At 41.6% G+C, this 27433-nt stretch overlaps 1 protein-coding gene across 3 annotated transcripts; it reads left to right on the plus strand.

Moving 5' to 3' along the window:
• Positions 1-5829: 5829 nt before the first annotated feature.
• EMP2 (epithelial membrane protein 2) lies at positions 5830-27129 on the plus strand. 3 transcript variants are annotated; one of them, XM_056503119.1, is made up of 5 exons: positions 5830-6121; positions 20417-20528; positions 22301-22394; positions 22758-22904; positions 23451-27129. In XM_056503119.1, exons 2-5 carry the CDS (start codon positions 20451-20453, stop codon positions 23633-23635), a joined length of 504 nt encoding a protein of 167 aa, XP_056359094.1. In that variant the 5' UTR covers positions 5830-6121; positions 20417-20450; the 3' UTR covers positions 23636-27129. The 3 variants fall into 3 exon arrangements, with proteins under 3 accessions (XP_056359094.1, XP_056359096.1, XP_056359095.1); XM_056503121.1 differs by lacking the exon at positions 5830-6121 and adding an exon at positions 13792-13867; XM_056503120.1 differs by lacking the exon at positions 5830-6121 and adding an exon at positions 18618-18711.
• The last annotated feature ends 304 nt before the right edge of the window (positions 27130-27433 follow it).

Here is a 27433-nt window from a genome sequence, read left to right on the forward strand (position 1 = left end):
TCTTGTTTGGCCACTTATAGGAAATAAAAATGCTAAGTAGCTTATTTTGCTTTACAGATCAGATGAAAATCTACTAACTCCTTGCATTCTAAATATGTGATGTTGTTTGGAGTGTATTGAGAGTGAGTTCTCTTGGAGGGGCAAACACCATATTTTCTAATTAATTCTAAATGATTTAAAATGATTTAAAGATTTGTGCTTTTTTTAGATTACAAGGTCAATAGCCAAAGTGACAAAATACATTCTTCCTCTAAGCAATTCAAGTGTCTACTTTCAAAACAGTGCCTTCTTGTAGGGTACTTTGACCTTCTTTTGTATTTTGTTTGTACAATTAAATCTTGGTCCTGCCACTCCAACTGTACACTCCTTCAGACTTCAAACAACAGCAAATTTTCTGTGGCCAAGGTCTTATTACCCCTCTATAATAATACTATTTAGTCTCCTGTATTCCTATCTCTAGCAGAGGGATGAGTTAGAAGCTCTTTTCTATGGTATTTGATTTGTAAAGCTCTGTTTGGAGGGTTGGGTTGCTGTTGCAATTGTTTTGGCAGGATGGTAAGCAACACACAGGTTTATTTGTAATGTATTAAGCCCTTGACATACTGCATGGAACTTCAGAGGCTCTGTAATTTTTTTTTTTTTTTTTTTTTTTTTAGCTTGACTTTAGTCCTTGCCAATTTATTTCCTTTTCTTTTCCAAACAAAGCTAGGATTGTTAAATCCTAATGTTAAAGCATTTTAATAGCTAGATCCAGTTACAAAGCTAATTTTTAATTTAACATTGTCTGGCCAAGTTTGACTAAATAGAAAAACTCTGCAAATGGGCTAAAGAGATGATCCAGTAGCCAATAGCATCAAAACACCCTCTCATTTAAAGGTCCCTGGACTCAATGCTTTTGCTACTCTCATCCATAACCACTTTCTGAAGGACTGGTTTTAGGAAGTTCTCATAGTATGATCACTGCACTGGCAAAGAGCTTTGTTTGATCCAGAGGCAGCACTACAGTCTGCCTTGGCTACTTTTTGCCAGAAATTGTCATTGATTTTCTTAAAGTAATTATAACATGAATACAGAAAAAGAGAATGTTCCAGGAGAGCACCCAAGAAGGGAAGGAAGGGTATGCTCTTCCTTTTTATTGAATACCATCTCCACAGATTTGCATATCCTGCAGATGAACATGGTAACCAAACATTTGAATCAATATCTCCTATATACATTTGCTGTTTAAACCATGGAACTAGGTCCCTGAAAAGCTATGCTGTTTATGCCCAAGTCTTTCACTTGTTTTGGCACAGCCTAACTGCAGCCAACTACAGACATTAATTTTCAGGATGTTTTGGACTTGTGCAAGAGGCAGTGAAGAACAATAACTGATGGAAGCAGGGAAGGAGAAGAAGGGAATGTCTTCTCATCCCTCAGGATTTCATAAGTTTGTCAGAACTCCTTCCAAGCTCCTTCTTCTAGACTCAGCAAGCCTGAACAAGGACTTCAGTTCTCAAGGAGTTAAGAATTGTTGGGAAGCTGCTGCTCTTGCTTAACTTCCCAATGTGTCTTTGAGGAGGAGGAGGAGGAAACATTCCCAAGGCTGGAGTAGGAAGGGGTATGTAAGTCAGTTTCTTTACCAAGGGCACATTAAGGTTTGTACAGATCTGAGACACTTTCTACAAGCACACCAGGGCTCTTAGGGATGAAAGCAAAGAACCCTCTGATCCCTGCAGAGGGAAAGGAAAAGGAACAGGGAGACAAAGGTGTGAGAACTTTGTTATGGCTCAGTGGTTTTTAGGGGACTAATGAAATTGTGGCATTGCAGCTCCTTTGGATGGACTTTAAAAGAGCCATGAACAGGAAAAGTCCATGTCACTCTTTTCTTTCTCACTGTTTCTTCCATCCTGCCCCTCATTAAACTGTCCATTGGTAAAATCATCCTACAGCACCGTTCTTATTTATTCAATTATAGACATGGCAGCATTGCCACACAAGCCTACATTTGAACCCAGTTTCATTGATGAAACCACTTCCCAATCAGCACCAGTTCATCAGTATTATTTATGCAGGCACGGCAGTAAATGTGACTTCTTTTTATGTAAGAGAAAAGTTCTGTACTGTACAAAAGTAAGCACAGAAACTGTCTAGTAGTGTTGTATACTCTGAATCAATAATCTGGAGGATTCTTACATAGATTCTTGAAGAAAAATGCAGTGCCAGTTTTGTTACTGTGCTAGAGGCCTTTCCTTGGTACATTGGTTTTCATTGTGACAAACTAACAGATTGGTATTACAAGGATGCCTACAGAGGATAGTGCCTTATATTCCTCTTATTAGAAGTTTTGTCACAGTTTTTCCATTTTGGGAGAAGTCAGATTACAGCCTGTCTAGGCAGAGATATTTTATCAGAAGCCATTTAACAGTTGGACAAGTAATTACACAATTACCCTACTGATCAGCAGCTCCCTCAGTCTGAAGGCTTCTCTTTCTTGGAGTCAGTGGCAATCATGAGGTTCTTTTCTTCAAGGGTCACTTGTATTCCTGGTCAGATAAATCCAAAGATCTTGTTAGCTTGGTTTTACTTACAGCCTCTTATTGCACAGAGCATACCCTGAGCCCTGCTAGCTACAAAAATACTGAATATGTTCATCATCTTGACAGATACATAATAAAGCATAAACTGTAGCTATGTAATCACTGTGAGTGAAAAAAAACCAACCCAAATTATTAGTCCACTTGACATATTACAAATTAATGATATCAACACTTCTACTGCTGGTCCATTTACATATCTGCAAATTGTCTGTAAATCAATGTTTCACATTGAACTTTTGCAATCCAATGCCAGTAAGATTTGAGCCCATATTTCCATTATACAGCCTCTCCTGGTCATGATAGCTACTCAGCCTACATTTTCAGACTTTGCTCTGTGTGAAAGGGAATTGTAACTACTGGGAAAAAAGGCTTATCTCAAATAAATTGTGGTTCTCAGGTAAATTGTGTTCACTGCATAGCAGCTGGTAGTGGGAAGTGGGAGATACATCTTGTTCAATTACTAATTCTGGCTACTTTCAAAGATACTGTCTAGGACATGGTAAGACTAGCAGGAAGAACTGGCACGGAATGGCATGACTTATCTTGTGTTTACACACCAGGAATTCTGTTGTCAGTGACTTTGCTTTCAAACAGCTTTGCTGTCAACTTAGTGAAGTAGAAGGGGGTACTTATCCATCAGGATATAACGTTTTCCCTCATGCATCCCTCATGCAAATTAGAGAAGAGAAAGGCAGGAAAAAGGAAAACTCCTCTTTCAGATACTTAGCATGGCATTAGTGGAAAAAAAAAAATCACTCAAAGCACTCAGTCCAACATAAGCCTGAAAAGCAGAACCTAGAGAATCTGTTTCCAGAAGAAGTTTGTATTCATCTGGCAGTGTGTTAATATTGCTTTTAAAATATTTATTCAGCTTCCAACTAAGATAAAATACGGGTAATGACTATTCAACAATTAAAAATGCAAGTATGAGACATTGAGGGAAAAGAAAGGAGACTATTTTTAACAGTAAATGTTTTCTTATAGGGACAATATTCTGCACTAATTAGCAAGGAGCACTTCAAATGCAGTGCATGATGAAGCAATTAACCTTTTTCTAGTTCCTTGAGTAGTAAGCAACATCTTTGGTTTAAAAATCAAGTGTTCTGTTGTCATATTTCACTTGCAAACTTACCTCTGTGTGAGGGGAATGTTTAAGTGACTTCAGCTCTAATACTTTGCTCAGTGGAAGTCTGGCTGTCATGCTTACAGAGGTTGGCTCAGCCTGAGGTATCACTTTCTGAAATCCCTGGCAATTGACAAGCAGGGTTGTCTCCTCCACAGATACTCACTCATAAGCTTCTTATTTTTGCTCGTTCAGCCACAGAGCTGTGAATATCTCCCCTGAGAGCCACTTTGAATTCCCACTCCAGTCTAACCTCAAGACAATTAGCAGAAACTAAGTGTACAAATGAAGAAGCAGCCACTGCTTTAAGTGCTAGTCCCTCCTATCCAGAAACTTGGAATACATGAGCATAGAGAAACGTGTATTTTAGTGAACAGTGGGAATTGTTTATGGCACTGGATTCTTGTGCATAATTCTGAAGTGATTGTGAACACACTGTATTTGGGAGTTACAACAGAGCTAAAGCTAATATCAGAGTGTCAAAGATACCATAGGAGACTACCATGCCACCAAGTGCCACCCCAGTCAAACTGCTTGCAGTGTTTGGTGGAGTTGGTGGTGCACAGACTGACAAAGCAACCCTTCCATAGTGTTCCTGTAATTCTGCTTTTTAGCAAGGTGCAAGATTCCTAACAGCTGTACAAAGGCATTAATGCTGCACTTCAGAAAAAATGAAGGAGCAATGAAGTAGGGCCGTGCTGCTGAGTTTTGAGTAGTGTTTTTCCTCAGCATAATAGTTGCTATTTGTGTAAAGACTCTAGGAATAGGGATGGTGTTGCTGGAATTCACTACAGTGCTTACAGAACAGGTAATCTCTGGGATTGGGAAACACTGCTCATAAACTTGCACGTACAGTGTGAACCGAAAGGGTCACGGTCTGCTGGATTTTTAGGTAACATCCAAAACAAATGTTGACAGCAACTTTTGCAGAACAGAGGGCAAGATACAAAAGAAAACAACGTAAAGCAGACAGCTTGGCAGTCACAGGGAAACAGCCAGATGTCTTCGCCAACATCGCACTGTGGTAAGGGTAGGTGAGACCTTTCAGCCCTCTGAGTAAGCAAAGAGGATGTACCAGCACCCAAACCTGCAAGGCAGCCAAAAAAGCGGAATTACGGTCTTCAGCCTGACCGTGAGCCACGGTAAATACCATGGCCCCGCTGACGAAGGCCATGTGAAAACCAAGCTGGAAAGCGGCAGATCTGGTGCCTGACGCTTGCACTGGCGATGGCGGCTGGGCACCCCTCAGAGAGCGGCGGGCGAGAGGCGCGGGCAGTGACCCCGCTCTCACCTGCGCTGCCCAGGGCCGGCTGTGTGCAGCAGCTTTCCTCAGCTCCACACACACGTCTTCCTCCGTGACGAACATGCCCAGGCACGAGCGAGCCGAACCTGGCGCGCCGGGCTCTCGGCCAGGGCGGCTCTGCCCTAACATGGCACTCGCTGCTGCCTCGGGCTCGCCCCTCAGCGGCGCCGCTGGCGGCCGGTCCCGCTTGGCCCGTCCCGCCGGGGCCGAGGGCTCGGGTCGGCCGGTCCTGCTCGGCCCGTCCCGCCGGGGCCAGGGGCCCATCCCGCCGGGGCCAGGGGCTCGGCCCGCCCTGGGCCCGGCGCTGAGGGGCGAGAGGCCCTGGCTGGAGCGGCTCAAGCAAGGCCGGCTGGAAATGGCGCCTCCCCGGCCCCCTCCCCGGGACGGGCTCCCCGCCGGGCGCGGCCACCGCAGCTGTCCCCGGCCGCCTTGGGAATCACGGCTGTTTTGCCCCGCTTTGGCTCCCGTGAGAGGGCTCCGCCCGGGGCCTCGCCCTGTCCTTCCCGGGAGCAGCCCTCGCCCAGCTACCATCGGGCAGCTGCCGTCCGTCCCTTGCCCACGGTGACGGGAGGCACCGCCGTCCCTCGCTGTACGCGGCTCCGCGGGACGGGGCCCCGCCGCCTCCCGCGCTCGGTACGCAGCGCCCGCTCCTCCGGGCGGGACAGCTCAGACGGAAGGCGGGGGCCGCCCGGGCAGCGGGCCGAGCGCCCGGCCGCTGGCATCCCGTGCACCGGGCTCAGTCCGCCCTGTCAGGGGGCCGGCGGGCGGGGGGCAGCGCTGCGGGACCAGCCCCGGCCGCGGGGGACGGCAGCCCGAGCGCCCCCGGGGAGGGCCGGGCGGTGCGCCTGGATGCCCGCCCGCCGCCGAGTGGGAACGGGCGGGGAAAGTTTTTCTGTGCGCGCCCCGTCCGTCCGTCCCTCCCTCCGCGCCCGCACACTCTCACAGACACACACACACGCTCACACCCCTATCCCGCCGCCAGCGGCCGGGGGGCACTTTTGAAAGCCCTTCTGGTTCCACACCCAGCCGCGCTGACATCATTCCCGCAGGAGGGCGGGCGGAGGCACCGCCGCCAGACGGTCGCAGCCCCGGAGAGCTGCCCGCCGGCCCGCGCCCGTGAGTAGCCTCGGCCGGGCGGGGGGCGCGGGGGGAGCGGGGCGGCCACGGGGGGAGCGGGCAGCTTCGCCGCCCAGGGCAGGAAAAAGCCGCCAGAAATGGGGAAAAATTAAAAGCAAGTGTTTGTTTACTACGAAGCACATTTCATTTCGGTGGCCGCGGTGCTGCGCCGTCGCTAGGCCGGCCGGGGAGAGCGGTCCCGGTCCCGTGGAGCCCCGGCCCCGCTGTCTCGCCCCGGGCGTCGGGGTGCGGGACGGGGCGGGACGAGGGGCTCCGCGCCAGCGAGGCCAGCCTGGGCCAAGCCAGCAGAAAGTTCGCGCTCTTGACGGGATAGTTTCTTTCTGTTCTTTTCTGTAATGAACTCTCAGCGGAGTTCGTGTGTGTTGCAGTAACGTTGTAGCAGTTCTTGGCAGCTCCCCCCCAGTGGAAGGAAAATACACTTAGATGTAATTCAGTGCAGATTTCGGTTTATGAAGCTTTTGCCAGCATTAAACGTTTTTCCACTTGAGTCAAACTGCCATTTTACTCACTCGTGTTTTTTTCTATATGTAATGCCCCACTTACATCGGGGACGTTGTGTGCCTGATGCTGGATAGGCAGCTCTCAGTAACGTGGGTTGTCTGCAATATTGAGTATTGAATTTGAGAGGTCAGCTCCTTGTTTGGACATTTCTAGGAAGAACAGTGCAGTGCTGTCTGTTCCTCAACAGACTCATCCACGACTTGCTGTTACCCACAGAGTGCTGCCATCAAGAAACCTGCAATTCAGCCTCTCCGTCAATTTCTTGGCAGGAATCCATGGTGCAGGAAGGTCCTTTTTATTATTTTTTTCCCCTCCTAGCAGTTGGGAATAGTAGATGAATGATCAGTAATTATTCCAGTAGAGCATCTTAGAAGTATCTTCTGACTTGATAGAGGGCTGTGAAGAAACCCACCAAATAGCTGTGAAATCCACGCTGAATTTTGTTGGCTTTTTCTTTAGGAACTTTGGAAGTAAACAGCTATGGTTGGCTCATCATCAGAAACACGAAAAGTAGCTCTTTCTCTTCATTTACTTGCAGACTCTGTATATACAGTGCTGGTGTGTTAACTATATAAAATGAGCCTTCTTGCCTGCCTGAGCAGATGTTTTCTCTGTCAAATAAAAATAGTCTATAGTGACTCCTTCATCCAGACCTGCTCTCAAATGTTGAAGGCTTTGCTGTCCATGTGGTTCAGAAAAGAGCTGTGAGGCTGGGCTGCTGGGACTGAGGTGCCAGGTGGCTGCAGACATGGGCGGGCAGGAATCCACACAAATAGTAGGGGACTATTGGGCATGAGTTTCACTGGGGGGAGAAACGGGAATTGCAGTTTGCTGGAGAGAGTTTGCTGCAGTTTTTTGTAAGAGAGTTCGTGACAAATGCCATCCTAAGGAATGCAGCTGGGGTACAGGTACTTGCCACAGCTGGTGAAATCAAAGTGGGAGTGGAAACAAAGGCATATGGTAAACATGGGCACCAGAAGCTGATATGAGTTTATTCAGCATAAGATTTATTAAGGACTTCACCTTTTCTTCAATGTCGTTGAAAGAAGGCAATCCTGCTGTTCTCTGAATCTCTTTGTGAACTTGTAGACTTGAGTTAGGAAACAGACTGTTGGGATACCTGAGGGAAGATTCATCCTCCATGCTGAATAAAGAAGTGTACAGATTGTATCAGGCCAGCTTCGTGGCTGACAGGGATGTTACCAGGTAGTCGTCTGCCCAGTCAGGAATCCAAGAATTACTCTGCCAATAGCCATCAACATTGGAGTCGATGCAGCAGTTGAAACGAGTTGAAATGCAGCAATACCATGAACACTCTTAGGAGGTGATCAGTTTCTTGTTAGTATGCTCATTTGGGAAGGTAAATGGTGCATTAATGTAATTTCAAATAAAAACAACCTCTAATCAGTAGACAAGACACTACTGGTGTTGTATTCTTTATTTGTGGTCTGGAAAGACTTCTATCGTAAACACACAAACAGTGTTGCTTATGCTGTGGATCTGCCAGTGAGGAAAAACAGTGAGTTTTATTTGGTTACACAGATTTAAAACCTTGTTAATAAAGGAAGTTGTTCAACAGACTGAGCAGGTCAAGACTGAAGACTACAGCAACATTATTATCTTAGACAAAGTTTCTGTCTCTGTTCATAGATGCTGGAGTAATTGTTGCTGGCCAACACTGCTTAGAAGAAATGAACGTCTCCCTCTTACACCCACTTTCAGTTACTGCACTTAACTCATCTTGATTTATTAGCATCTCCTACTTCACAGTTGCTTTGTGTCTTTCTTTTACTTCCATTATTATGGCTTTTATTTTGTTGTCTTGTTTGTCTCAAGGCTGTTCGCATCTCAGGTTTGACATTCCTTCAGTGATTAGAACAATATCGTACTGATGAGTCCCATATGGGTATTTAGAGAAGCAAGACCTTCCTCTACTTTTGCTAAGTATATTAGGTGTAGGCTGTCTCCTTTCATAATGCTGTTTCCCTGTCATTTAAAAATGAGATCAGTGGCAGCACAAGGAGACTCCCCTTTTCATCTCAGTGGCTTCAGTATATTTTGATTTTCCACTGGCACTTCACATTCTATTTGTGTCTTGAGCATCATGTAAGTCATGATATCCCCACGTAAATTAGGACAAGAATGTGTTTAATTAAAGAGATAAATAGGTGTCTGGGGACAAGGTCTTTTATACTGCTAGCTGGCAGATGTACTTTCCAGGTCCTCCTCCATGTTCCTGTTGGAAGAAGACCCAGCAGAATGAGGTACTGGGTTATACAGGAACTAATAAGAAAGAGATTTACTCTGAAGTGAAGCAAACACCTTATGTAAAATCCATGCGGTACTTCAGCACAGCCAAATTTGAAAGTAGAAAGGAATGCACAGCTTTTATTGACATCACATTAGTCTCAGAGGGAATGCAGGGGGAACATAAGCACAGCGCTAAGGAATTCCATTCATGGAGCTGTTCAGTGTTTGTTAGGGTTTGCTTGTTTTTTGGATGCTCAGAGCAAATAATTATCTTTGCAGTGGAGTTCCAGTTTTTGGTGATTTTTTTGTTAAAAACTTCACTTTTTAGAGAGTAGATAATTTCATAAAATATATCTCAAAATGTCAGGTGATGCTTATGACTTCATTAGGAAGATAAGCATCATAATTATTAGAAAATATATCTTGGTGGGTGAGACTCAAAAGAAAACCTGATAGCCTGAATTCATCCATCAAAGGAATTATTATTTCTCCACTGAATGGGGAAAATGTAATTGCACCTTTTTATTTTGCCAGTGAAGTTTCATGGGCAGGTTTAATGATGGTATGTGCATGCCAGGTGAAGCCTCATAATTTGGGTGTGACCTTAAAATACAACCCTCTGGCTGTGTAGAGATCTTCACAGGAGTTGTAGGTGGAGCAGAAAGTGGACTGACTCAAACATCCCTTAGAGATGGCTATAGGATATGTATTTATGGTTTGCTTCAGTGATTCTTAAACACTGTGCTATGTTTGGAATTGCATGGGCCGCAAACAGCCGAGGTGGGCAGCGTGAACACTCCCTTGGGTGTTTAGTGCAGGTGTTTAGTGTCCCAAAATAGATCATAATTCTGGCCTCCTTCCAGACAGAAAAAGACCTTCCAAAGGCCCTGGATGTCTCTGCTGAGGTGCATGTGCTGCCAGGTGGGTGCTGCACACTCACCTGTTCTCCAGGGCTTGCAGTGCTCAATCCACTGAAGCAACAAACCCGCTGTTTAGTTCAAAGGCAGAAACAAACCCAAGTCCAGAGACTGCAGAACAGTCTGTGAACAACTGATGGGCTCTGTCTGAGCCTGCCCATTTGTCAGGGTGTTTGGTGTACCCTTACCTGGCACTGTGGCTGTGCAGTGACCCTGCACTGTGGTACTGTCCAGCCTGGTCAAGGTGCAGCAAGAGTGACCCAGGGGCTGAGGGGACTGGGCTGTTCCATAGGGCAGCCAGTGTAGAAGAGTTATGCACTGAGTGTGCTCAAAAAAGGCATAGAAATCCTGCTACCTGGACTTGCAGAGTCCACAACTTTAGTTGCACTGATTACAAATTATGGTGTAAAAATTGTATTCTGGAGGTAGGCTGAGTATTCAGTGTAATCCTGTTCTACAAACAAAGTAGTAATAGTAGTTGTGGAGAGTTTGAGCTTTTTATTTGTAACCAACTGTTGTACCACCAATAGAAATGTGTTTTCACTCTTGATAGATGATGTGTAAACTCTGAAATAACAAAAACCAAAATTTCTCAACACAGAGCTAGTCAAAGCCAAATCAAAACAAGCAGTTTGAAAATTTTACAACAGTGAACGCAACACATTTAATTGCTAGCAATTTCCACAGAGCATCTGCCAAAGTTAAAACAATATCAGCTTTTATTTCTTCAGAATTAAATGCATTGCTTTCAATCTGGACAGACAGATCTTTTCTGCCTTTGTTTGTTGGTTAATTAGGTGGAACATCATAAATCACTTGAGCTGTTCTGTTGTATCTGGAATAATCTCTGGATAAGCAGCAGTCTGTAGTCAGTAGAGCCCAGTGTCTGAGGTTCACTCAGAACTATGTTAACGTGTAGTCAGTGCTGCAGGTGTGCTTTTTTTCTTCATTTTCATTGACTGAGGACACATTTTATCTGTCAACCTGATATAAAGGTCTGGTATTTAACTTGGTCTGTTACTCCCTGCCCTGCCAAAGTATTGAACAGGGACACCTCGACACTGAAATGTGGCCACACAGTGATTGAGCAGGGGTGAGGCCAGGCCACACCTCAGTTCAGCTGTTTGTTTCAGGAGCAGGTTCCCAGGAGGGTTTTCATAGCTTGAATAGCTTATCAGAACAGCCCTGTGTCATTGTCCCGGCTCCATGGAGCCATTGCTTCCCCAGCCAGAGGCAGGGCTGTGCCAAGGGCTGCAAAGGGCTCTGTGCTCCCTGACCACTGCCCTGGGGGGCTGGCAGGCAGTGGTGGCCCTTAGGTCACCCTCAGATAAGGGGCACAGGCCATGCTCACTCTTGGAAGCTTTGCTGCCCAGCTGAGAAACAGAAGGTCCCTCCAAGCTGGCTGTGTGTCACGATGACCACGGTGTTACTGCACTGCCCAACAGCCAGCACTGCTCCCAGCACTGCCAGCAGCCCTGGGAGCATGGCAGAAAATCCAGCTGAGTACCAAGGGCAGGGGTATCATGCAGAAAGCCTGTTGTGAAACACACAGAGACCTCAATGAAGCTGTTGAGAGGCTTCCCAGGAGAGCAGAGCTGCAGGGTCCTCCCAGGACAGCGGGTCTGTCGCCCTGCTAGCACACTCCCTGCATCACAGAAATCCCTTCTTGGAGAGTCTTGGGGAGCTCTCTTTTTCCTATGTTATGGTGATTGTAAGGCCATTCCAGAATATGACAGCTCTGAGAGTTGTAATTTACATCCTAAATGTACTCACATCTGATTTATAGCCATTTATTTTCATCTCTAGGTTAAACAGTTCTTTTTCCTTCCATGTGTTTGCCTTGACCTGCAAGCAAGTATATCCCCATTCTGTCTTGATCTCTGAAAATGAGCAAGTCAGGACGAGAAGTTCTTGTCTTTTTAAGCTTAGGAAAACAAGCTTTAAGTACTTTTAGACCAGCTTGATTGTTAAGAAGGTTTTAATGTACACCACAGCTTTGTTTATACTGAAGTGGTATCTGGTGCACAAGCAAACTAGCTGAACAGAAAGCATGCATTGAACAAAAAAAAATCTGAAAAGATGTGTGCTTTCTTTCATTTTTCAAGAATACAGTTAAGCTCTACCCATACATAAGTATCAAAGTAGCAAACATTTTATAACATGCACATGCCTTTGTAAAAACTGACAGAATACATTTATGTTTTGTAAGAAACCAGAAACTGCAATATAAAAGCAGTTACTTCTTTCAGATTACTGCTGGGTTTTCTCAAACAATATGTGCCCTTTGACCCTTGAACCACGGGGTGTCTGTGATTAAAGACTGTTTTGTTAGCATTTGCCAAAGGCATGTGATGCTCAGCATAATCTGAAGATGGAAGAGTGGATGACTATGATGGGGATCAGAGATTAATTGCAACCTTTTTAGGTGCTATTTAGTAATATGGCAGCCTACCTTACACCACTGTGGGTTGTGTTTGGGTTAGATGAAGATATACAACCTCTTAAATATAAGATTATTATTATCTAGTACAAAAGTACAGTTACAAGGATAAGTGCTCCAGAATGTGTAAAAGATTTACTTTGAGGAAGGTGTGATTTGTGCTGCTGGAGGAGGAAGACAATCTCTTTCTGCTGACCACACAAAACTCTCTAAAAAGCAGTTTTAAGAAGATGAAGTCTTAAAGACATTACTTCAAATATGTCTGTCTGTGTAGGCAGCTGACTTCTGTAGCTGCTAAATTGTCTTCTTAGCATTTAGTGGCTAGTAATGTCTCTTCCAGGTTTTGCTGGTGTATTTGAATACACCTATCTTGAAGTTTTTAAGCTTCAGGCTATTTACTAGGATTTTCAGGTACGATGGCACAAGGCTCATGTTCCCAGTCAGTGACACTTCCCCACCCCACAACAGGGTATTGTGTCCTTGTGTTCCCATAGGTCCTGCTGGTTTTCTTCTGCTGAGTCTGCCCACAAAGGCTTCATGGCAGAGTGACTTTGCTCTGCAGTGCACACAGCAGGGCCACAGTGAAAGGAGTGGTAGGGCAAGTCTAAACCCAGTCCAAACTTGTTTGCAAATAAATGACTGACAGAGTTGCAGAAGTGGCAGCAATGCTGGCATCCCTAGGTCAAAATTTTATTAAAAGCATTCCTAAGGAATTAGAAACATCAGCTTCTTTGGGTCTTGATACTCAAAGCTAGCATGTTGTATTTTTGCTGCAATTTGCTTTTGGTTTCGTTTGGAAATGTATGGAGCAGCAGGGTTAGAATTTTCTGGACTTTGGAGTTCTGGTTTGGTAGCATAGATTTAATGAGGAGGACAGGGTGAGAAGGGAGGAAGTGTGGAGATGATCTGCCAGACCCACCTGTAATCAGAGTCTCTTTCACTTTTAGTAACTAGATGGGGTTTCTGAAGAGGAGACCAGATTTAGTGTTTATGAAGTTGCTTGAGAAAGAGCTGAAAGGGTGCTTGAACATCCCCTCACACCCAGGTGATAGGGAGGCCAGGCACATAAGTTGTTCACTCTAAGTCTGCTGTTGCTCAGGCAGTCCCATCACTACCAGCAGGATGGACAGACATCCAAACACTGTATAAACAAAAGTTTTATTAAGCTAAAGGTGCACATTTGTATTAGTTGTGGTGCACACAAAGAGCAGACCTCAGGGCTTTGGTTGCAAGGCATGATTTTCTGAAAGAAAATTGATAAAAACTAGGTCATACTGTGTCTCATGAGTTTCCCTCCAAGCCCCTGTATTTCATTATCAAAACACAATAAATTGACTGCTGTAATTGTGCTGGAGGTTGCTGGGTCTTAATACAGCCTGCTGCGAGGGCACCAATATATCTAGACCTGATAGGATGACTCTACTTTATTTTCTGCCATTGTGTTAAAAAAAAAATTGTTGTCATTCAAATGGACCTCTAGAAAAGAATGTGGATTAATTTTTTTCTGTATTGATTTTTTTTTTTTTCTTCATACAGTGGTTGGGTGCGGGGAACTTTGATTCATTTCCTTCTGATTTCCTTGCTTTGTGAGGAAAGACTTTGAAAGCAGGTGGAAGTGTAAGTGAAAAGTTATCTTTCTTCCACATAAAATAGGTAGCATAAAGAGCTGTGGGCTTGAGTGTGTTCTCAGTTAAGCAAACAAAAAGAGCTGATGGTCTCTGTGCCATCTAGGGGCTCACAGGACACTTAGCCCTCTTGATTCCAAAGCCCTGCTGTGAATACACATCGTTTTTCATGCTTAGCTTCACACCAGAAGAAATTGAGGAGGAGCCCATGTGCTATGCAGACTGTTACTTGTACTTGGCATTTCCCTCCTGAGTCCCCATTCAGTTTTGTAGAGGTGTAGTCAGAGCCAGCCAGTGCTTCTTGGAGGTCTCCACACTGGCTGCAGAGACTGGTTGAAGGAGGACATTCAGTTTCTTTTTTGACTGCTAGCTGGGTAACACCTGAGCATGAAAACAGGTCACAATTTGAATGTACACTTGAAGAGTGTTGGTGTTCCTGACTGTTAAATTAGCTCAGACAAAAGAAATAAAGAAACTGGAGTAAGTTGTTTCAACTGCTGTGATTATTCTCTTGATTTTACATTTCCTGATTTTCTCATCCTTTATGTTGTTTGATGTGAAAAACAAGGTTCACTTTTCTGGTAGATTTTAAAAGATTTAATAAAAGACAATAAGAGACAAACAATAAAGCAAAAGGTTATAACAGCCGGGTGCTCGGCATTCAGCCAAGAGCACACCTGCTGTTTTGGAGGCACCCCTTAAATTCATCAGCCTATTACATATTCATAGACCTATCATGCATTTTCAAACTTTTCTATAAACTATTTTCCATATTCCAAGAACCATTTTACATGGCCTCTCCTTGAGTCCACCTGTTTAGAGCATGCATGTTCCTTGGCTGTGGTTTTAATTTTTCTTATCAGTTTTAATTTGGGCTGTGGTCTTCAATTTCGACAGATGGTCAGTGCTGGTACCTGGTGTATCAGTAGCAGGTGTCTTCACTGGGTGTTATTTAACCAAGCAGGCAGTTCACTTACCACAAAGACACTTTATCAGCCTATGTTACTCCTAAAGAAAATTAAATCTTAAAAACCATTTCAGCACCACACATATAGTATCCACCCTAATATTTGTGAAAAGCCAATACCATAATATTTATTTATAACATCTGATATTTAGGCATTAGAGGATTGTTGAAATGCTCAAAGCTCTTGCAGGCTTTGGAGAAAGTCTGCTGTCTAAACTTCACTTGTGGTTCCAGTTCTGAGAATCACACAAGAAAAATAGAATCCTTTATACTTGATAAAAGAAAAAAAAAATCAAAGCAAAAAAAAAAAAGCAGAAAGCTAATAGTATCACTCTGTTCTTCATAAACCAGGGAATTTTGTGCAAGTTTGGAGACAATGGTACAGGCAAAATGTGAGCTAGCTTCTGAGTTCTCTGTCATGAGATACCATGAGATGTGCACAAGAGCAAGCCTTCTGAGCAAAACATGTAAATCCAAACAACTTATGATGCATCACAAGATGACAGATTTCTCATGCTACAAGGATACAGACTTTTTCTTCTAGATTCACATATTCAGACTTAATTATAGCACTGAGGGGCAGAAGAATTGATAATTAAGGCTTGCTTTGATTCAGTTTTACACCAGTGACCTCAAGAAAGTTCAGCTGAATTGAATGCCTATTGATGGCCCAAAGACCTGCTGTTCTAGTTGCAATGAAACATCTCAGTGCAGAGAGCTGCAGGTATGGTAACTTGTTTAGCAGGATCCTCTGCCCCTTGTTTTGGGTGTGTCTTTTCAGCACACTAAATGTAAATGTGGGTGTTGAGAGTCTGCACACCCCCAGCCTTGGTCTGTGCAGAGCAGGAGCTGTTCTGCAGAGATTTCACCGTGTTTCTAAGGGTATGAACCAGGATTGTCTGTGTGGAAGTTTTATCATACATGGGCTCAGATGAAGATGATCAAAGCCACTGACTTGGTCTTAGGGAGTGAGGGCAGCAGCCAGTGTTGGAGGGTAAGCTTCAGCCTTTCCAATGCAAATGAGCTCAGGATAAACATACTGCACTATGTATTACTGGTTGCAGAATCTGAGTATTGCACAAACATGAGAAACAGCCTGGCAGCAGAGCTGAACTGCATGGGAAGAAATGAAAGCATTTGTTGTGGAGATGACATCTGGGTTGGAAAGTAGTGATAAAACTTCTGTTAAAAACTGTCAAAGGCTTATTTTCATTTTTGCTTGCTTGCTGTACTAAACAGCAGATAAAACTTAAATAGTCATGTTTCTTTGTATTGATGAACATTAAAGATAAACTTTATCTTGGAGGCAAACTGAGGCTTTTCTGCACAGGATGTGTTTTTGTGTGTGATATGACATAGGGAGACAATCCAGTTTTGACACATTTCAGTTTCAGAAATGTTGGAAACCCTGGCCTTGATACCTTATTTTACTGTGCAGTTCTGTGATGGTAGTAGTGTCTTATCCTGAATAAACGTACTTGTCTCTGCATGTCCAGGAGGTTATAGCAGAAGCCCTTCTTAGCCACTTCTTCTAAAGCTCATCAGGCTCTTTCCCATGGCAAGTGCAAACTACTGCTTCCAGAATTTTGCTTTACTGAAGAGATTCAAGAGAAGTGTAAGACTGCTGCATTTATCCTCCTGTGTAAAATGGAGTAGAACTGGAGCATTACTTCTGCACTAACTGAAAAAAACATGTGTTGTTCCTATAACTGGCCTGTTTTCAATGTGTTTTCTGTAAGTATCCTGCAGCTTAACAGCATTTTTGGGAAACTTATTACCAGAGCAAATCTGGATGTGTTCAGTGGGATTCCTATAACTACTCTTTCTTGATCCAGTGGCAGTCTGCACTTGTAGCTCAGCAGTATCTGTCCTCTTCTGCCTTACCCCATTCATACCTTGTGAAGTGGTATTAAATGCTGAGGCATGCAATTGAAGGAATTCATGTTGATATCCAGTGTCATCCTTACTCTCTCCCCCGAATCTGTTTTTAATGGCACATGTGATGAGCTAAGTCAGTGATTATGTTCTCTTTTGTCAGAGCTTTGCTGGAGATTAATACAGGGAGGTTCCTGAAATAGCTACAGATTGACAGGAGAGCTGAGCTGGAAGGAGCCTCTGGAGGTCTCTAGTGCAGGCTCTGGCTCCAAGCAGGGGGTTAGATCAGGACGTTCTGGGCCTTGCTTCAGTCAAGGCAGGAAGATGTCCAAGAATGGAGATCCCACAGCCTCATGGGCCCTGTTCCAGTACTTAATCATGCTCATTGAATATAATTAATACTTTTTTCACAATTGGAATAGTCCTTGTTGCAACTTGTAACTGTTGCCTGTAGTCTTTTCATCACGTACTTCTGAGAAGAGTGGCTCCATGTAAGTGTAGTGTGTCCAAAAAGCTTTTCTCACATATTTGTGTGTGTGTAAAAACTACTAAAAGAATACAAGCCACTTTGGGGAATCATGAACAATATCTGTTGCATCATCCTAGTCTTCATGCCTAAAGGCAGTGTACTTAAAAGTCATTAACACCTTGACCTGAGAGCTGCAAATGAGAGGTGAAAAATCACTTTGCCCAGTTAATGGTAAATAAGGAGTGCAGTTAGTGTGCAGAATGGGGTGTTAATACCAAAGGTATTAATAAGTTGATAATACCGAAGTGTTTGGTTATTAATACATGAGTAAAATAAGAATTTGGAATGTTAATGCAAACACTGCTCTGTAACTGTATTCTTCCCTTGCTCATAGGGAGAGGAAAGGAGCTGCCTGCTGCTGGGAGAGGTTCTCAGGCAGGCTGCCCTCAGAGGATTGGGGAAGGAAGAGCTTCTTGCTGAGGGAGTAGAAGAATCTTGAGTCTGCACAGTAAGGTTTTGAATCCCAGCATTTTGTGGAGTGGAGAAGGACTAGTAGTTCTTTCTGAGAGATGAAATCCAGAATTTCTGTCTAGAGAGGGATGCAGATTCTGTAGTAGCATCTGCCATGTTGCTGGCTGTATCTTGGAAGAGGGGAGGTGCTCTTTGCTTCCTGCCCACAAATGACTGAGAGTTTCTCTGAAAAACCTTCCCTCCCTTCATTATTGCTTGTGCAGGCTGGGATGAACCACAGAAACTCCTGGGTTTCCATGGGAAGGGAATGTTTGTAGGAGTGATTGAGGTCTGTGCACTTCTGGGATCCTGCTCAGGCATGACAAATTGGATAACCAGTTCTTGTTGTCTTTTCCTGGTATTAATTACTTGGAAATGGTCTATCTACTTCTTTCCCCCCAGTGTATTTAATTCCTGTCTCCATGTGTCATTGTTTAGCAGTGTGTGCACAGAAGTTGTAGCAGGTCATGCTGGGAGCAGTTGCCAGCAAGTCAGGAGGAGGTATCTAGAGATGGTTGTTAGGAAGGGTCTTCCTAACAGAAACATCAGACCTTTCTTATTGCCCTCTTTTTTTTTTTTTTTTATGTGAAGACAAAACAAAAATCCCTTTCATTTAATTTTGGATTTATTTGGGTAAAACAAAAATGTCTTCTCCTCACCAGCCATACATGTTTATCTATCCTGTCTGAAACACTTCTCTTTACGGCTGAAAACAGCAAAACAAAAACATTCTCTTGACTGAAGATCAAGTAGGTTCTTCTGTGCTGGCAAGTCTTGCTTTTGCAAGACTGGTTTTAATTAGGTTACATTTTTTGGTCTCTTTTACTTTATGTTAGTTCATGTAATAAGATGAAATTGTATTGTTATGCTTAAAATAATACTGAGTACAATTTGGTTCTCTCTCCTTATACGGCAGATGATTGTTGCAATATTGAATGCTTAGATACCATCTGTGCAAGAAATGAGCCTCAGAAAAAAAACAGCCACAAGACAAGAGGGTGCTGTGCAATGACTGGTACATATCACAATGAAAATATTTTGATGTGGCATTATACAAACCCACAAAATATCTCCTTTCCTTTCTTCTTCCTTTCATTCAAGAGCCATGAATGGCATTTCTGGAAGTGGAACTGGATTCAGAGGACCTTGAGTCATACAGTAGGATCAACTCACTGGAGGAAATTGCCACTTTGTTCTTCACTGGGGCCGAGAAGGCAGAGTTTAACGAGAGGAAATGGGAAGGAATACACACTAGAGTAGCTGCTTTTCCTATTTTAGGGTTTGTCTTGGCTTTCCCATTCAGTCATTCTAATCAGATACGGATATAAGGCTATCCACTTATTTTTCACAAAAGCACTTCAATGCTGTTTGCTTTTGGGCTCATTATAACTCTGTACTGCAGTGGAGATGGAGAGGATTAGTCTGGAACTTGTGGTCTCTATTCACTGAGTTATTATGCTGTCAATTATCTTTTTGTTAAAGTTTTGCAGAGTAGTTATTATTTGCCCTGATGAGAGTGCCACTGGAGCTGCTTTAAAAATGCTGTCAGAGTAGTCCTTTTATTTCCTTTTATATATTCATATGGTTCATGATTCCAGTAAATGGCAATAGCAAAGAGGGGTTTAGACATGGAAAAAATCATGGAAGTCTTAAAATTAATAACTGCCCTTTCTTCTGGATATTTACTGTGTTATGTGAGTGGCATCATTTGACATCATAGAATGCATCCAAAGCAAGGAAAGGGAGAAATTTGCATTGATGTACTGATGAGTGACATCATGCAGATGATGTACAGAATGGTGCATCTTAACTGCAAAGATCTGCAAGACTGCAGATTCCTTATAGCATATATTAATTGGCAAGAATTTCTGGCCAAGAAGAAATGGATATGTCAAGCAATTGCATTTTTCTGTGTATTAGTAGCAGTAGATTTCCCAAATCTATTTGTTATGTGCCCACAGATTTCCTGGGGATTCCAGTTAAATACAGTTTCTGATTCTCTTGTACATATGAACATATGTTTTTTTCACATGAGATATGACATTGTAATAAGTGGGTTAAATAAGGTATGAAGGTAATAGGTAGCCTACAGAGAATATTAAGTGACTGAACATAAAATAGCTAACTGGATTTTTATGTGACTAATGGGTTTATTCAGCCCTACCAGTAAGAGCAATACATTGAAGAAAATGTAGTCCTTAGCCATTATTCAATGGATAAAACTTATAACTGTATCAACAAAGGATGTGAGGTCTAAAGTACAACACACGTGTTACTGAATCTAGGAGATAGTTCTTGATGCACTTAATTCTACAAGAATCCTTTTGAAATCTGGTTCTTCCTTCTTTGGAAGGATGGTTGAAACAAGACCTTACTGCAGTCAGTAGAAATATTATCATCCTTGCACATGAGGCTGTAATTTAAAATGCACTTCTCTAAAAGCCAATGTTAAGGAGTTTTCCAACCTTGAATTAAACTTCTTTGTGTGTTTATTCACTGCAGCCATCATGCTGGAAGGTTGCAAAATGTACCTTCTGGCTTCATTTCAGATTGTAATTCATTTTAACATCCATGATGCTGGTTAAGTATCTGCAGAGATAGAACATGTGCTGTAGACTCAAACTGCATCTGAATGTTACTGTCTCTAACAGCACCATAACTGCAGGTTGATCCACTGACAGTTCTTAAAGATTGTTCATATACTTCCTTATGTTCAACAGATTTATCTCAGCCTAAAGCCTCCCCAGAGCAAGGATGCTGATTCTCCTGGCCTTCATTATCGTGTTTCACATAACCTCAGCAGCGCTGCTGTTCATCTCAACTATCGACAATGTAAGTGTCATTTCTTCTCAGTGTCTCTCAAACACACTGGGGAAAATCCACTGGCCTTTTGTGCCAAGTGCATAAAGTCAAACAGCTGGTGATTAATGGTGTGGGGAAAATTTTGGTCAAGGTGTGCTTTGTCTCACAAGTGTTTGTCCAAGATGCCCAGTTAAATTATGAGAGAACCATGAATGTGTGTGTCCATTAAGTTGAAGCAGCTTCAGCACAAAGCTTTAGAATATTTTATGTTGCATTCTTTTCAAATTTTATTTTTGTGATCAGAAACAAGTTACCCTCAGATGTTTATATCTAGCTTTTAATGGAATTCTCCGTTTTCCAAAACAGCCCCTGACCATGGTCTGTGCTGGAATCTGTCTATGAGGTCTGCTGTACAGGCTTTTGATATTAAAATTTTTCTGCTGAAAATACTGCTTAGTGAAAACCATGCTCCAAGTGAAATGATGTGTTACCCACAGCAAAAGTGTACAAAGTCAGGTGATACTTTTTAGTCAGTTGGTTGACTGTTTCATGGAAGTAGCTCATTATTGTAGCATTAGAGCAGCTTGTCTTACCATTCTCCTTTGAATATTTAGAAAGCAAAGACAGTGGATAAAGCAACATATTAAAATATTTAATAGATTTAATATATTTAAATATATTTAAAATATTAATATATTTAAAATCTCCTACACACAACCCAAATTATTACAGAAATAAAAGCCTATGCACTCTGCTTTGTGTCATTAGCTACTTTTGAACAATTAAAAACTTAAATGGTACAACTATCTTCTATTAGGTTTTATATTATGTATCTATATATATTATGTAGAGCTCAGAGCTGAAAAATAACATATTGAACTTGGACTGTAAAATCCAAATGAATGACGTCCTGAAAAAATAATTATTTTTCTTAAAACACAGTGTTCTGTTTATCCATATGCCTACTTCCATAATTTTTTATAGTTGTAACTGCAGTATTGTTTGCAGAGCTGCAAAGTAAGCTCTGAGGCTTCTGGAATGTCTATTTAAGCAGCTGATCCTACCAGGAATCATATTTAAAAGTTGTGTTTTGTGCAGCTCTAGTCAAAACAAAGGCCTGGGTAGCTATTGGAATGGGAATGGGTTTCCTGAGGAAATGCCACTTGTGGAGTGCTTGTCATTTTCCAGGCTACTGTAAAAATCTGCTCAGACACTACATTTTGCCTTGAATGTTAAAACCTCAAAATAGAAATACCACAGGAGGATCTTAATTTGTCAGCAGCCATTACCAGACAGATGCCACAGTGTACTTTAGCACAGCTGTACTGCACTGAGATTAATCACTTCAGTGGCAGGAACCAGAACATCTGTAAAGGACTTCTGTTTCACAGGTGATGCTATTTCCTGCAAAGTAGCAAATGCAGTTCCTTCAGAGAGGTGTGCTTATTAAACAGGGTCTGGGTGAACAAAGCACATCTTGTCTAGTGTCTCAAGAAGTGAGCAATCACTGAATATACAAAATTTCTGCCCAAATGGTGGAAATCCCTTGTGCTTTGGGATGTTTAAGATTCCCTTACCTAGTTCATAGAAGTCTAAAATGAGAATGATGTGTGGATAATTATATACCCTTTATTCCAAAATGCCATGAGATCTGACATTTCATTTGAGTAGTTAAGTATCAAAAATAATTGAAAATTGTTACAGCTGATGTATCTGATCAGTAGACATTTGGACAACGAAGGAGTTTTGTGGGTTTTGTTTCTTTTTGCTCCCTGTAAGAGCCCTTTACTTTTATTTTGCAGGCCTGGTGGGTGGGAGATAACTTTTCTACAGATGTCTGGAGAATGTGTGACACAAATACAAGCACCTGTACGGCTATTACTGATGAGTTCAATGGTGAGTGTCTCTCCATGCCTGTGTCTATGTTTCTTCAGCAGATCTGGTGAAATTGCTATTAAATTTTCAAGGGCACTTTTACAGTTCTTCAGAAACCTGCATCGATGGCAGCAAAAGGTGGGATGTGGCAGAAGTAGTCTCTTCAGTGTTTTCAGCTTGATGAGAAGCTTTTAGTATCTTTAAGCCACTGGCTGTATTAATACCAAGGAGGCAGAGGAGAACCAGCCTGTGCAATGCACACACAACTGCTTTGCTACATCTGCTAAATTCCAACTTAGAGAACATGGCTCTGCCCCTTTACTCCTTGCAGGGAGAAGGCAGAGAGAGAAACAATTTATAATCAAAGCTGCTTTGTTTTTGCAGAGTATCAATCAATTCAGGCTGTTCAGGCCACCATGATCCTGTCTACAATTTTCTGCTGTGTGGCATTTCTGGTTTTCATTCTTCAACTCTTCCGTCTAAAGCAAGGAGAGAGATTTGTGTTAACCTCTGTTATCCAGCTCCTGTCATGTGAGTGATTTTCCAATGCTTTTGACTTTAATGATATTTTTGTGAAAGTAGGAAAGTGGGAAAAGGTTTCAAAAAGAAAAAACTGCATGAGAACTCCATAGTGCTCTTGAGGCCATAGCTTATACTTCATAATTGCTTAAATAGTGAACTGTTCCATTCTGTAATATATAGGCAGTTAAAGCATGGGTATCATCACTGCTCAGGATAAAGTAATTTCAACTTTGAAGTGAAAGAATTTGAGATTCTGAACTTCTTGAACATACTAAATAACTCTCTGTTACAGGCAAGTACTCACTTTGTTTTTTGCCAGTCTTCAAAACTACCCAGATGTTCAGAATCATTTTCTGTTCACTGCAAATGACGTAGATACACAACGGTACTTCAATTTTAAGCCTGCCAGATAAACTGAAAATATGTCTTGAAATGCTCCAGGTTAGTTTGAGGATGGAAAACGAGTGTCTGCAAAGAAAGGCCATTGATAGTGTTAGTTGTGTGTACTGATAATATTTCAAGATGCTGACCTTTATTCTTTTCTTCCTCTTGCAGGTCTGTGTGTTATGATTGCAGCTTCCATTTACACAGACAGGCATGAAGACCTGCACCAGAGCCATGGATATAGAATGGAAGTTTCCAAAGGCCAATATGGCTATTCCTTTGTCTTAGCCTGGATTGCATTTGCCTTCACCCTGATCAGTGGAGTGATGTACTTAGTATTAAGGAAGCGTAAATAAATGTCAGCACCTAGTTATTTCTGTCACTGCAGTACAAAACCAAATTCCAGTAACCATTTTGTATATAATAATTTACGTGGTTTTGTAGTAAAGGTATTGTTTCTCTAAATATGTACTGTGTTATTGATATGAAACAATTTTAAAAAAATAAAAAAAATAAGGCAGGTGAAATGAAATGCCTGGCACCTCCAGGTCAGGGGTCAGAGCAAGACAGAGCCAAGTAGTTTCTTTTACGTATTTCATCATCATAAATGGTTTTCCTTTATTAGACATTAACAGTTTGTTCCTGGCCTCTAGTAGATTACAAATAAAGCCCGTACAAATTAATTTGTAAGCAATATACTAACTATATTCCTGGACCGGATACATCCCTTTGAAATATGTTAAATGTAAGGGTGTGTAAAAAAACGAGGCCCAGATCACAATGAAAAAGCAAACTATTCTAAAGCCCAAAGCTGCACTCAGAGCATCTGCCCTGGCGCAGGACCAGTGTTCTGCTCTTTATAATGTGCAGTAAGTGTCATCAAGTTTTTATTAAAACCACTTGGTCTGCAAAAGTAAACAAGTCCTTTTTGTACTCCAGCAAATGTTTCTCTTGATTGTCTTTCACATTTAATTTAAGCACACAGAGCCTTTGGTGGGAGCACTTATCAGCCAATTCCCTGTTCAGCCTGGGCCCAGCACAGCTGGGGCAGTGGTGAACTCCCCACCCCATCCTGAATCCCTTCAGCTTAGCCTTGGGCAGCCTTTCTGGGAGGGAGAAAAGGGAAATAGAAAAGCATTACTGTGTCTACATCTGCAGATTTCTAAGCAGCCTAGTGATCAACCAATGCCAAATTTAGGTTTTTACAGCCAAACTCAACATGTTTATTACACTGGGCTTTTATCATGTAGTGATTTCATGGTTAATGTGTCCTGTACAAAAGCATTCCCTGAGTCTGCCCATTAGGAAATTGGCCTTTTAAAAATTAATTTTAAATTCCTTTGTGGATTTTACTGGAACTAAACACTACTACTAAACAAGTCAGAGTGCAATTACTATGCTTATGAATTCCAGGACAGGTTTCAAAATAAAAATGACTTGGTGGTTTTTATTTTTCAGTAATTTTGTCAGCTAAATCTTTGCTCTAATACCAGGCTTAACTGCTCAGCAGTGTAATACTGGCCTTGGCTGATGATGATTTTGGAGAACAGTGTGGAGAATGAATGAAGCGGCCTGTTCTAGTTAGTCATGGCTTTGATGCCTAAGTACAGATTTGACTTTTGAAAAGCTCTAACCATTTATTATTTCAGTATATTCACTATAGCTGGCCCAATACACAGTAAAAAAATAAATAGATTTTGAATGAGGTATTACACTTAAAGTAAAACAAGTTCAGTATCATAAGGTAGTGTTGATGGTATCAGTTGATGTCTAATGTAGTCAGATAATGAAATTTTATTTGCTTTCTTCAGATTTATCCTTGATTTATCACAAAGTAAAAGTTCAGGTGCATAGCTTTTTAGGAACTGTCTCCAATATGAGTGACAAGTCAAGTAGTTCCATCTTCATTCCTTCAACATCCTATAATGGCATGTGCTACTTGTCTTTTGGGAGCAAAGAAATCCCAATAAGACTGTTAAAAAATTAGGATGAGCAGGCAGGACATGACAGTAAAAGTAGTAATAATAATTAAAAACCCACATCAGTTTGAAGAAAAGGGATTCTTCCCAGTCTAGCATCATGCTAGTATTTTGTCAGGTTTTTTTCCTCTTAGTGGGAGTGCTCTGAATTTTAAGAATTATTACCCTACTTTTTAAAAAAGTGTTTCTATAATTTGCTGAATACATTTCAAGTTCAAAATCTGAGTTTTTGCAAGCAAGCAGAATTTGTCTTAAATAAATAGATGCAGGTTAAAGGATGAAAGTGGATAGAATGTTAGCTAGGCATTTAGCCAAATTTATTCAATCATGAAACAATAAGGGAATTTTAAAGCAAATATGGATTAAAGCTCTAATATCTAGAGGACAGTCCTGAAAAATTCTAAGTTAAGCTTTTATGCCACTGACTTGCAGAGATGCTTCAGTTTCTTGCCTTGATAATGCTCAGGTCATTTGTAGAGCAAATATTTAAAGTAAAGATGTAGATATACATGAACACAGTTTAATTCCACAGTAAAAGCTCTGTCCCTTTAGTGAAGTGAAAAGCACACACACAACAAACACTCTGATGCACAACACCTCCACTTTTGTACAAACAGCAGCATGTGCATGATGCCACACAGAATAGATGGGAATGTTCTGCACAGCAGGTGAATACCAAATCAGTCCGAACTAGAGTTTGAGCAGGACAAACATATTTTAGGGTTTTTTTCTACCTTATATGCCTTTAAAATATACCATTTTCTATACTCTATATATTCTGAAAATGTACATGAAAATAAAGTTAAAACGAATTCTTGTACTGTAATAGCAAACTCAATACATTTAGCAATCTGACCTTGTCTTTAAGCTTGGGATATATTTACACTATGTTGGATGAGAAATAGTTGAGTATTTGTGTGAACAGGTAAAATTAAATTCTTCCTTCCTGTAGTAGAACCACAAGCTGATTATTTTGTCCTTTGTTGAAGACCTTTCAGGGTAAGCGGAGAAAATATTAGTGTATTAAACTTTTAAATATATGATGTCAAAAGAAAGTCTTGAGTAATGCAAGATCCACTGATGCTCTGAGGAGTTATTACTTATAAGGGTTTTTTTATTTTCAATCATTTGCAGACAAAGTCATGTATTTTAAGATGAGGTTGAGTGCCTTGAGCATATGAGCAAATAATATGAGAAACAGGCCAGTGACTTCTGTATCTGCTCTGGTCCAAGCTTTGGATTTGCACCGAGGTGCTAACAGCTCCTTGGGTTTGTACAGATCCATTCAAAACACTCCCCCAACTCCACAGAAATAATTTCCCAAACCCCATAAAACTCCTCCCTTCTCATGATAATGAATAAAAGGGAAAAGTCCAAAATATTAAGATATTCACTACCAGCTGTGAATTTACCTTTATGTTTTTCAGTCTGCAGCACAGGAAACAATCTTGGAAAAACAATTTATAGTATTTATGTCAAGGTACTTTAAGAAAAAAATGTTTGCTTTTATTTATGTTTTCTGTTCAGCACAAGAGATGGGCATTACTTTGCTATACCATATATTAAAAAAATACTGTAGGTAATAGGATCTGTGCTGCTTAGACTTAACTAGTTTTTTACCCCAGCTACATCAACAATTAATTTTATGTGGTTTTTAATGTGTTCAAAATAATGCAGGGACTGCTTGACTTGTTCACTTCTTATCTTGAGCATTGTGGAATTTTGTGCCATTTAACTACACAGACCAAAGAAAATATTTCTTCCTGTAATTCCTAAAGACAGGAATAAGATGAGCCACTACCTTTCGAAAAACTAAAGACAGCTAAGAATCCTAAAATCATTGAAATAAAAAAATTAAGTTGAAAATTTTATTATATTTTTCATTTATTTTATATGTGCAATAATCCCCTGTGAAGTAATAAGATGAAAGAAAATGAAATGTGGAAGTGAAGTAGTTTTAAAAAGAAGACTTCATTTTCAAGGCTGTAGAATCAAGCTTACAGAATTAATGGAGTAACATAACAGGCTGTAGCAAGTAGGAAACATGAAGTTAATACTGTCTGCAGTGCAAATCATGCTTTGACATGAATCTCACTCAAGTGACAGTCTAGTACTTACCAGTAGTAGTAAACCACTCGGTAAGGTACTCTGAGTGTCCTGAAGAGTTTTCTAAGC

Source organism: Oenanthe melanoleuca, chromosome 14, assembly GCF_029582105.1.
Source record: "Oenanthe melanoleuca isolate GR-GAL-2019-014 chromosome 14, OMel1.0, whole genome shotgun sequence".
Taxonomy (NCBI): domain Eukaryota; kingdom Metazoa; phylum Chordata; class Aves; order Passeriformes; family Muscicapidae; genus Oenanthe; species Oenanthe melanoleuca.

Excerpts from the sequence above, each read along its gene's own strand:
- EMP2 (XM_056503119.1), top strand. The coding sequence starts at position 20,451 with ATGCTGATTCTCCTGGCCTTCATTATCGTGTTTCACATAACCTCAGCA. Across the intron at positions 20,529-22,300 it reads TCATCTCAACTATCGACAAT|GCCTGGTGGGTGGGAGATAA; the intron begins GTAAGTGTCATT and ends TTTATTTTGCAG. Across the intron at positions 22,905-23,450 it reads TGTTATCCAGCTCCTGTCAT|GTCTGTGTGTTATGATTGCA; the intron begins GTGAGTGATTTT and ends TTCCTCTTGCAG.